Source organism: Xenopus tropicalis, chromosome 6 (genome assembly GCF_000004195.4).
Source record: "Xenopus tropicalis strain Nigerian chromosome 6, UCB_Xtro_10.0, whole genome shotgun sequence".
Lineage (NCBI taxonomy): Eukaryota > Metazoa > Chordata > Amphibia > Anura > Pipidae > Xenopus > Xenopus tropicalis.
The window spans coordinates 112,733,130-112,745,334 of NC_030682.2; the positions used below are offsets into that span (position 1 = coordinate 112,733,130).

The window sequence follows — 12,205 nt, forward strand, 5'->3', positions numbered from 1 at the left end:
GTACTTCATTACCACGTGTTCCCATGTGGTGGAAGGCATAAAAAATCACCACATACAAAAGCATATTAAACCTTGGTGTGTAATGAGTCAGCAGCTTATTGGGCCATGTATGGGGCCCTCCAGCGGGCCTCCCTGACCGATATCTGGCCAAAAATCTCCCAGATGTAAATCGAGCAGCTATATTTTTTTCGGTGCATTAACGCATCAGCGTGGTCACGGGCAGAACTAGGGGAAGGCAGAGCATGTGCCTAGGGTGCAACCATAGAGGGAACACTAGGAATATACCTCTACCTCCGCCTACTCCTAGTCTGGGCCCTTATTTCCAACTGCTGCTTGTAAGTGGCGCTCCAGTGTGGTAAATGCGAAAGAGCATGCGCGCACACGGTAACACTGTAGGGGGTGGGGGGAGCACACACTGTAGCAGTGCCAGGTGGCTGGCTGGGTTGCCTAGGGAGCCCAACCTGCTTGGCCCAGCTCTGAATGTGTTCTTGATCCAATGCCCTGCATAGCATCAATTATAATCTGATTGTTTGGCCATTGGCCCACCTCAAGGTGGCCATATCGGGGAAAGATCTGCTCACTTGGCGACCTTGCTAAACAAGCAAATCTTTATGTATGGTTCTATTAGAAATACTGGGGTGGGGCTCCCATCTAATTATATACTTGCTAAAATATGACAAAATAAAAATCATTTTGTAAGAATGATTTTATTACATTCTGTGGCACCAAGCACCCAGACAGCTGTTGGTGCTTAGTAACTGTGAGTTCCTAGCAGTGCCATACAGTCCATAGCAAAGGGTCTTTTTCCTCATATCTTAGTGGTTGGAATTGGGAATAAATGCATGTTTTCTTTTCCAGGTCCTACCACTGACAATCAGTGCAAGCTCCCCTTTCATCCTCCCAAGATAGGCTGGAGACAGCTGAGCGCTTATTTGTTAGACATCCTGGGCAAGAGAGTGAGGTGGGGGAGGGAGCGAGAGGGGAATGTTCCTGCGAGACCGCTGATTGGTGCACTCCCAGAAGGCATCTGTCTGTAGAACTTTACTGGCATGTGAAACGGAATCACTTGCAAGTTAAAGATAGATGCAGAATTTCAGCATCGCCAGCCAAAATCTCACTGAAAATCCATTTTTCCTTCCTTGCCCGCTGCAGTCAGCCTTACAATTTAGTAGTGTTTTCTATGCAGAGAGAAAAGAAGTAGCCTGTCTGTGTTCTGGGATTTACTGGCCTCAGGAGACGCTCCGTCATGGTTCAGACTTTAGGGTAAGTTAATTCGTCACCCTAGGAGAACTGACAGCAGATATTTTCTGATTTCAGTCAGGGACTGTCTGCCTGAGGTATATTCTACTTAATATATATTGGTTCTGACCAGCAATGTGGTGGTACAGCCAAGCAGGAATACTTGCCTTGTGCAGGTGGCAGATATCTTCAAGCAACTGAAATGGCTTTTATTCAAAAAGTAATGTGTGTACTGGCTTGTGACAACTCTATCAGACAACTCCCATCATATTCAGCAATGAGTTCTAACCTGAGGCGCTCTGAACTACAGCTCCCAGTATGCAATGCTGCCAGTAACTAAAGGCACTTTAAAGGTACTGAAGCAAAAAGAGTACTATTAAGGGTGTAACAATGCATTTGATGTATGCCAGACAGTTTTATTGGCATTTGTTAAGCACAGGGTTGGTGTAGTTGGCATAAGCAGAGCTGGTTTGGATGAAGCCTGGGGCAGGTGCAACATGGTAATAACTGTGCCATACATAGCATGGGTTGTTTATACAGTGAACCTAATAATATGGTTGCCTAGGGTATAGAATGATACTGAGCGAGGAGAATGTTAGCACCTCAGCTGGAGGTGGGATCATCCCAGTATTTGCAAGTCCAAAATGCCTTTTATTTTGTTTTAAGGAATTTTCTCTCTTGTCTTCAGAATTATTGGTGCCCCAGGGTTCTGCCACTCATTTCATTGACTTCTTTTTATTTGTTTGCTGGTACTTTTTTCGTTTTGTTTTCTACCAACTGCGTCGTTATTCACATGTCACGGCAAGGTTAGAGAATACTGTATCTCAAACAATCCAGCCTTACGGCAAACAGACTGGCAGTAACAGATTGTTTGGCATCTGTGTTACAGGGCTCCCTTTGCTTCTGTAATTATCCTGCAAAACTTCTCAATACAGGTCACTGTTTTATTTATTAGTCTCCTCTTTTTTATCAGGATATTGTTTATCCTCTGAAAAGTAGAAACTACAAAACTTTTTCTAACGTTTCACCTAGATGTCATAGAAGTATATGGAAACATGAATTTCTTTGCATATTATTATTGTAAATAAATAGGGGAGGGTACCCAAGGCATGTTTTATAGTATTTTAAACTTGATGCAAGCGGTCACCTTGGGTTTGAGTAATTAGCTTTTGCCTGGATTTCAAGAATAATAAATGACCTGTACATATGCTGATATTTATTTGTTGTCATTGCTTTAATCTGATAACATTTCTGAGACATGATTTGTGGTATGCCGATAATGGGGCGCAAAATAAATGGGACTGGGAACTTCTGGCAGCTCTTGTTGATCCGAAAATCCCAGAATGCCCCAGCAGGCTTTAGGGAGGTTCTGGGTAGTTATTGTTTAAGGGCTATGCATTGTGGCCCTAAGGCAGTGTTTTTCAACCTTTTTTGGGCAAAGGCACACTTGTTTCATGAACAAAATCACGAGGCACACCACCATTAGAAAATGTTAAAAAATTTAACAGCAGCAGTGCCCCCCTAGTACATTGGTGCCCAGCAGCAGTGCCCCCTAGTACATTGGTGCCAAGAGCAGTGCCCCCCTAGTACATTGGTGCCCAGCATCAGTGCCCCCCTAGTACATTGGTGCCAAGAGCAGTGCCCCCCTAGTACATTGGTGCCCTGCCTACGGCACACCAGGCAACATCTCGCGGCACACTAGTGTGCCGCGGAACAGTGGTTGAAAAACGCTGCCCTAAGGTATGCTGTGTGGCTCAGCTACTCCAAAGTATTTTAATAATATTATAGGTGTTATCTAAAGTATATATACATATTTTTAGTTGCATGGACAAGTATATATAAATAATAGATGAAGGTAAGGTTTCAAGATAATTTGCAAAATAATGGGCATTTGTAATAAATACAAGTTTCTGGGATGCACTGATTGCATTTATATTATATATAGTAAATGCAATTATTTATTAGCACCCGACAGGTGGGCAGGTTATTGAAAATCTGCCAAACTACCTGATGCAATATGGGCATGTTCCGTCAGTTTTTCTGTAGGGCTATACTTGCTAGGCTGGACTCTTATGCAAAAGCAATTGCAGAATAACTATGCTTACTTCTGTCTTGAAACAGTTTTGCATGGTAATGCATCACACACTTACCTAGGCTCTGGTGCTCATCTGCAGAGCTTACTGTCGTTCATTCTCTTATGACAGAGCCAGGTGTTCACTCTGAGGGCCAACCCTATTCAGCAGTGAATAAAAAGAAAGTAAGTTGGTCACAAAGGGCACAGTGTAGGAGTCACAAAGCACCAGGATTTGTTTCATGGAACAGAAGTGATGTGTGGACACCATGAAATGAATACAGCCACAGTAATCCAATGCCTTGTGGAAATATTACCTGTTAAGGCAGAGAGGACAGAGAATATTGCTGTATGTATAAAGAAAGAAAAGAAATATTAGCTCCTCTGAAAAGACAGAGGCAGGATTACAATTAAGCACAAATAATGGGAAATGCGCTCAAGGCAAATACTGTGATACATGTGTACTTTTCTTTTGTGTTCACTCACATAGCCAGTACAGTGGCTTATGACAATACTACAACAACATAAAGGGGTAATCCTTTGATATGTTTTAGGGTCTGGTATATAGAAAATACATTTGTAAACACATATAAGGCAAAGTGTGCTTGGTTGAATTTTTTGGCCTATGAATGTAATTATCTTTCCTATATTTAATAATAATAGTTATTTGTTACTTTTGTAAATGTATTTAACATTGGAAACTGTGTTTATTTGTCCCTTTTTGTTTACTGATTATTGGCAGACCTGTGAAGGAATATTTAAGGCATTGTGGGATATTAACTAGCCAATTTGCTAGTAAAAACAAAGGTTGTAGTTTAAGGTCAATGACACAAAGGAACATTTGGAGCCAGTGTTAAAAAAAAAAATCATCACTTCTGGCTACAGATCTCCCCTAAAATGCCTTGCCATAGATTAACATTGGGATCGCCACAAGTAAAACATATTACTTGCAGCAATTTGGTTTAATTGGGGAAAATTGCCCTTGGAAATGCGTTTCCATCATAATTAAGTTATTTGCCAGTGGAAAGGCCTCTGCGCCACTTTGGAAAACAAATCGACACATATGCCTTTCCACAGGTAATTCACTTTCTTGCTGGTGGAAACACATTTAAGGGTGATTAGTTGCCCACGGGCTACTAATCTCTTTGTAGCATATCACCCTAACAGAGCCCATTTTTATATAGTGTGCCTGTACCCACAATACAGTGCTGAATGGATGAACACAGGATGCAACACTCAGCATCTCATCTGCGTTTGACAGTTCATCATGGTGCAGTGAGGCTTCGTCACCCAATGCTGCCTTTCCCCCCTCCCACAAGTGTGCACACATACTGACGACCAGTAGGGTGGGGTGGATTGAGAAGCCACTGGTGGGAGGGAAAGGTACCAGACTAGGGGGTGTAGAAGAGGTATGTACCTAGCAGCCCACCACCACTGCATGCTAGGCACATGCCTCTTTCGCCTATGCCTTGTTCCAGCCCTGGACCACAATATAGAAGAATGGGCTTATTTAATGCATACGTTCTTGAATACATGGGAATGCAAGTAAATGCCCGTGTGTAAGGGCTCATACAGAATCAGAAGTAAAAAAGTACTGGCACATAACTTCTAATATTCTCACAGTGTCCGGAGATTTTAAACTATGCCTTTGTTCTACCCAGGCCATGTTACAAGGTGCCATTTAAGCTCTTGACCCACTCAAAACCATGTCCAGTTTGTTCTGGGCCACGCTCAATTTTATACCAGGTGAATTTCTTGTAAAACTAGACAGATATGGATAATGACGCAAATGATCAGACAGGCTCAGCTTGCTTAGGGCTCTTATTCTCAGGTGCATTTTTTATGTGTTTAGAAACCCATGCTGAGCACAAAAAAGAGTGCATGTATTGTGTTTATGTACCTTTTTTAAACTTAAGTCCATTTTTGTCAGTTTTCAATTGCAACCCTCTATTCTATTGGTTTCTAATGGTGCGTCAAGCACAAGAAAATTCAGCATGTGGAGACTTGACAAACGCAATGAAACATGAATGCTATAAAACACAACTTTGACCACTCAGAGTACATCAGGCAGAATTTAATGGAATCAGTTGGGTGATGTGTATAGGTACACTCAAACCTGCATCTTAATCACTTGTCAAACACATAAAAAATACCCATGTGTAAGAGCCCTTACAGTTCATGACTTTTGCTCAGGCTTGAAGGCTTGATTAAAAGCTACTGCAAAGCCCAAAAAAACATAGCCTGTGATGTGGCACAACTAAATCAACCATTTTGCACCTATTTGACGTACTGCTTTGTATATTGATTTGACTTTATCTCAGCAAAGTAAATTTGGAGCAATAATCCCAGAGATGAGTGTGCAGTTTTGCCTCAACATCTCACACCAACTTGTACTTGTTCACTTCCACTAACCTTCATGCTCCGGTATCTTCATTGCATTTACTTGATATCTTTCCCATGTTTGGTTTGAATCAGACTAGTTCTCCTGGATTGATAGTAAAGTCAAGTGTCCCCCTTTCCTTGCCTACCTTTTCTGTAAGCTGTTTGGCCTAGAATGGCTATAATGGGCAACACTTGCCTTGACATACAGTATCTGTGATTTGCCAAGACTGCAATGTTTATTCCTTGGTAAGAAAGGCACTTGCTTCTATGCTGCCTGCAAAATACAACATAGACATTTTTTTTAAATGTATGTTATTTCTGAGTCAGTGGTTAAATCTGTCAAAACTAACAGTGCCCTGACTAATGAGACTTATTACATGCTAGGATGTTCCTGCCTGCAAACAATATTTCCAAGTGGGCTGGCCACTATAGCAATAACAGGTACTGGATGTATGTGAGCTCATTACAGATTATGTATTTGTTTTAATAACTTAAGCAGCATATCTGAGCAGTGGTTAGCATTGCTGCCTTGTTCAGTTCCAGCCAGGGCACTAAGCTTGTATTTTTTCCTCTGTTCCATTGGTTCCTCCTGGGTAGTCTAAAAACATAATTAAACTCCTAAAATCAATGTCAGAATGACATGTATGACGTGACTGCTAAATAATTTAAAATGCCCTGAACACAACAAAATTTAGCGGTTTCATTTATTTGTGGGCCGGAATAGCAAAGTGGGACTGAAAGGGTCACATAGGGTCCCAAAGTTTGACACTATGAAACATTAAAACAAAACCGATCCATTTGTTTTTTTAACTGCGATTTGTAGGGTCTCTAGTGTTGATATGGTATTGATGCACCTCATCTAATGACACTTTTCTTTTTCTACCAAAGAGAATTTGCTAGTTGGCCTGATTTCTGTACTAGCCAGCTGATGCAGAACAATTACTGACATGTTATTGGCTTTCGTGGGTTCGGCAGAACAGTTTAACGCTTAGCCTTCCCAGGGAGGGTATCAGTTCTGATTTCTGTTTAGGGGAATCATTGTCAGTCTTTGGCAAAGTGCAGGCTATAACTGCAAATGCACAACACGGGGAAATCCTATTGTTAGTTGCCAAGGCATGTGTTTGTGCATGCTCAGCAGATGCCTGGGCACAGTGCTGGCCTACTCATTAGTGATGGGTCAGATGTCTTTTAACTGTTTTAGTCTCCTTTTAGCCAGTGTTGATCAGTACACTGGGGAGTCACTCTGGCATCAGAAGCTTTAATACAGAATTCAGAGACATTGTGTACCTTGCCAGGGGTAGTAAATGTTGGATATAAGTTGAATTGTAAACACATCTGCCTGGTTCTTCTCATTTCTCCTTTAGCATCATGGATTTTTGATTTAATTTAGGAATTTTCTATGCCTGTAAACACCTGCACACATATAAAATGGTGATTATTTAAATGTAGAGATATAACTTGGTATTCATATTTCTAAATGCTTTTCCTACTGCAATGAATGTAAAAGAGTTTTACTCACTAGGCACAAATGCACTTTTGCCACAGGGTATGGCTGTGATGCACTGTGAGGTGCACAGTATCAGGGGGTGCAGGTCTCTGTGCTCCAAAATGCAGAGCATAAAGCTGCAGCAATCCTGCATGAGCAGAAGGCAGTGCACTAAGTGCAAAATACAGGCACAGCATGCCCAATTGTTGCACATGGCTAAAACGATGAAATAGCTACTTTATCTCTGCCACTACCTCCCTGCTTCGCCAGTTGCAAATTTGGAATATTTTAGGCCGTGTCCCTGATCAGTCCAACCTCGCCCAGTCTTTATAAGACATGTCTCTGATCCACCAAAACCACCACACTCTAGGGCAAACCTTTACCCCTTAACAAGTGTGCAGATTGGCTTTAACAGGAGTTATTAATGGGGTTTTGTAACACTCGAAAAATCAAATGGGTTTTTTTCTTTATTTTAACTGTACTTCAAAATCTGTGCAGGGGGAACTTTCCAGCAGAGCACCATGCCACCATCTTCAGCTCTTCCCCCAGGTATCCCTTGTGCAACCCTCAGTCAGTGCATGCACAGTATAGTCATTTTTTAGACTTTACTATGTTTTAATGTTTTAAAGTTCCTTTAAAGAAGAATAAAGCCTAAAATCACTGGGGGTGCCAAGTTGATAGACAATGATTCAAGTTGCATAGCTCCTACCACAGGCTAGTGTTCCTAAAAAAAAAACCACACTGACTGGGGGTACTTTGTGCTAAATGCTGCACCCCAATGGGCACACATGTACACATACCATCAAAAGACGCATTTCCAACTATGCGGAAATGCAAGGAGCTTGTTAGGCACAAAATGCAAAGTAAGCCCAGGAAGAGGGGTGTGCTACCAGAAATTTGCATCAGGCTGCAGTAAAAAGTTTCTCTTTGTAACTTTAAGAGCTGAACTGGCGGTTTTGAAACACCTCCTGAGATGTGTCAATTACTCGTCATTGATGGTAAGGAGGGCAGCCATTCTTTCATTTTGTTATGCTTTTGCATACTTGTGAGGGAGTATAAACTTAGTTGCTCAGGAAGAGAACATATGGGATTGTTTTTTCTCCCTGCCATTTCAGCATGTTATTGGCACAGCACAATATCAACAATGATTCTTGGCCTTTATTAGCATTCCATCCGCAGATAATTCATTTCACTTTGTGCCAAGAAAGGGTTTTAACCTGCTTGTGAACCACTAAATTCTTCAGAAATTATTGCTGAGCTTTCACATTGCTCTGAACCAGCCGGAGCTGCACCCGACATCAGTTTATAATGTCCCTGTTAAGCTGCAGATCCTTTTGTGCTCTCTGGTTAGTGATAAGAACAATTAATAAAGGGGAGCTTCTTTATTTATTTATTAGGGGTCTTAAGGGTCAATAAGTTTAATGCTTCCTTTCGTTCATAAGATTTATAGCGCTGTCACCAACAACACAGAATAAATAATCTCAGTCATTCCTTGTGACAAATCACCATGGAGGGCTTGTTCATTTATATTGTAAATAGTGAAATATATTCTTTAATTGTTCAGGTGAGAATTCAGTTCAGTACCAATGTTCTGCCACTGTCCTCTTTGATTTCACCAAACTATGTAAGGGGGTCACTTATGACCACAAGCTCAGTTGCACGTAAAGGTACTCATGCCAAAATCATGCCAAGGCAGTAGCTCCAAGGTTCTCTTAGCACCCTGCATCAATAGGCACAGCACAGATGTGCCAAAAGAAAGGGTGTCACTCTCATGGGCCAACCTCTGACACCAATTTCACTTCACATTTTTAGTACAATTGAGTCTGATTTGTGTCAAAGTTTGAGTTTAATTGTATCGATTGCAACACATCTGTAACAATGGTATCAGGCTCTGCTCTCCTGGTCAGATAGGAAAAACTCTTAGCCAGCACCATAGATACCACAGTACAAACTGTACATTTTAACAGTGCTGCCAAGAGTATGATTATCGTTTTTTATTATTATTATTCGTACTCTTTTTTTTTTCTATAGCTCTGACATATTCTTCAGTGCTTCTATCTAAGATCCCTATCACATTCACTCACACTATGGTCAGTTTTATCAAAAACCAGTCAACCTGCCTGCAGACCTGAACTTAGATGCAAAATAGGCCCTGGCATTTCAAGTACATAGAGGCCCAAACAGTCCCCACAAGGCCACTAAATAGTGACTGCCTATGGCATCTTACAGCAACCCATCCGGCATTTGGCAAAATCCACAGATTGCCAGTCTTGAAAGTGTAGTTATGGTTGTTTTTGCGATTGTTTCTTGGCCGCAGTGCAGGATAAGGTCCCAGGGCATGTTTCTGTCAGTATGTGGAATTCTATAAGACAATAACAAAGCTTTGTTATAAGAGCCTGTAACAGCCTGGCACTGTCAGCTTAGTGAGTGTCATGTTCACTTAGTGTATGCTAGAGCAAATCACGTCGGAACGAATATTTGTATTGGACAAGCATGTTTACTGGAGATAATGTCAGCTCATCACTATATGCGGCCATAGCCTTTATTGTAAACATTCTGAACAGCTGGAAATTGTTTACACGAGTTGTTGTAGTAGTTTGACTGACGCCGTGGGAAGAATAAGAATTGATCAAATGCCCATATATAGGTATCGACAGCTAGTTATAAACAAACAAAAAAGAACATAAATATATATTCCCATGCCAAAGATGAAGCAGTTGACAAATGGCCTTGGCTCTGATGCAGTGCACATCTTACATCTGCACTATTTTATTTTTTTTTAAAGTGACACCATATCCCTCAAAATTGCAGGTCTCTTTAAAGTATGCAGCCCACAGTTCCATATAAATAAAGCCTTTTCAATCCCTGAGTCTTCCTGTGCCCCACCACAGGGGAGCACAGATAGAAAAAACACATTCCATTTTTTGGTATGTGGCTATACTCACACAGGCATTCCACCTGCATTCGGTACTTACATTCACCTGTCCGAGTACTACAGTCTATTTAGTGAGAAGCCAATTAACCTACCTGTATGTTCTTGGAGTGTGGGAAGGAAACAAAAAACCCAGAGGAAACCCATACAGACATGGGAAGAACATACAATCTCCAGATAGTGCCCTAACTGGGTTGGAAATAAACCCTAGCACTGCTTGGATCATTCAAATTATTCTGTACCCCTAAATTGTTGTGTACAGGGGGTTTCCTTGTTAATGAATTTAATGTCTTTGGCTCAGTCATCCTTCTGAAGCCATGTTCCTTCTGAATATCAACAGTGTACCAGGTGCTTCTCTGCTATATATACGCCAGGAACAGTTATAAATAGAGCGCTCATAGGCAGCAGTACCAGTGGGGATTACTAACCTTTTTATAAATACATTGGAAGCATGAGTGTAGTAATGTTTCATGCCTTGCCAGAGGACATTGGACTATGATGTTTTGGGCTGTGATTATATATTGATGTATATATTTATATATGTGTATACCTTTGGTATATGAACAGGGATTTATTTTTGTTTTTTTACAAAATATGTTGGAATATACATATTATTAGACTGTACAGCAATATGTTTTGTTGCAGCCAATCATCTGCACTAAGGTGCAGAAAAATTGCCTCTCCCTCAAAGAAATGATGGCAAAACTGTAATCTTTGGAGGCAGAGACATTCAGGCAGGCAAACAATTAGTAAAGTCCAGCAATGCAAAAAAGGAGCTATCTACAGTTATCTACGTTATTTTGTGTTTGTGACTGTTAATGAATTGAAACATTTACAGATTTTTTTGAACCAAGAATACCATTGCAATTCTTGGCATAGAGCATTGAAACCTCAGAATGGAACGCCTACCACCATTTTATATTCAATTTATCAATTGCCAGTTGTATTGCGAGTTGTGAAGTGTCTGTAATTGGTGCCGTTCAATAGATGCCTTTGTTGTGCTCATACACATTTGACCAAGTTTCGGTACAAAGGAGTTGAACCCTGGTAACCACATGAGCCACTCATTTCTATACATTCAGTCTTACCTTGAGAACATAATCTGTGGTATTTTAACTGTATGTTCTTTGATAGCTGTATACTTATTGGCTTTACTCTAGAAAGAATTGATTTCAAGCTCTAGGGTGTCTGTTTGCTGTTGTGTTTTATTTGTAAAGCACATTCAGTTTGAAAAGTAAAGCATTCAAAACTGTTATTTAGAGGAAAAAAGACCCTACACCAGGCTTCATTTTATTTTAATTTCTTCAAAAACAAAGTAGTGATTTGTACAGTAATCCAAGCAAATGAAAATTAACCATATATTTCCAAGGTTTCATGGTAATCAAAACTACTGAATATCCTTAGAAATTAGGGACACTTAATAACTGTTGTATGGTTTCTTTTTAATTTTGCCCTAGTACAATATTTTGCTTCTCCTTGCTGATATTTCCGATTTGAAAAATTAGCAAGCTACTAGCTGTTCCTCCTACTTGGTCTGTGCCATGCCCCGTCACTTTTTATTAATCATGTCCAGTATAGCCACACAAATTGTCCATGGGCTGGGGGGACATGTTCTTAAAGGTTGTGGGACAGAAAGAGACTATGGCAGTTTTGCAGGAAAGTGCCAAAATATATCTACTAGGAAAGCTAGGGAGACCCTACAAACTTTCCTACATACAGTATATCTTTATTTATTTTTAAGTTAAAATAGTATTAGATGCTGATTCCATCCAAAATTGCTGTTCTGTTGTATATTCCAAGTTTCTTTTCTGGAGCAAATACAGAGGTCTGTAGGATCTATAAAATAACTTTCTCCACCCATGATATTCTGCTTCTTATTTTGTCTTATAACAAGGGATTCTGCAGACAAGGATCTTTGCGGGCTGCTGCATTTCTCCAGTTTACCAAAAAGACAGCAGCATTTGGCTAGATCCCAGATATGTTTTAGACTAATGCCTTTAGTGATAAGATACAGTCCTGCAAGGAGCAGGTAGTGATGTGCTTTTCCTTCCTGTGCCAGGAACTAGTTGATAACGAATGTTGCTGGCAGGTGGTG

At 40.6% G+C, this 12,205-nt stretch overlaps 1 protein-coding gene across 19 annotated transcripts in view; it reads left to right on the plus strand.

Moving 5' to 3' along the window:
- The window catches only part of dtna (dystrobrevin alpha), a 151,028-nt gene that overhangs the window by 42,501 nt on the left and 96,322 nt on the right, over positions 1–12,205 (plus strand). For 3 of the 19 annotated variants that reach the window (XM_031903447.1, XM_031903440.1, XM_031903446.1), the window contains exon 1: positions 1,008–1,263. In XM_031903447.1, the coding sequence (XP_031759307.1) occupies positions 1,247–1,263 (17 nt within the window). In that variant the 5' untranslated portion in view covers positions 1,008–1,246. 19 annotated transcript variants of the gene reach the window in all.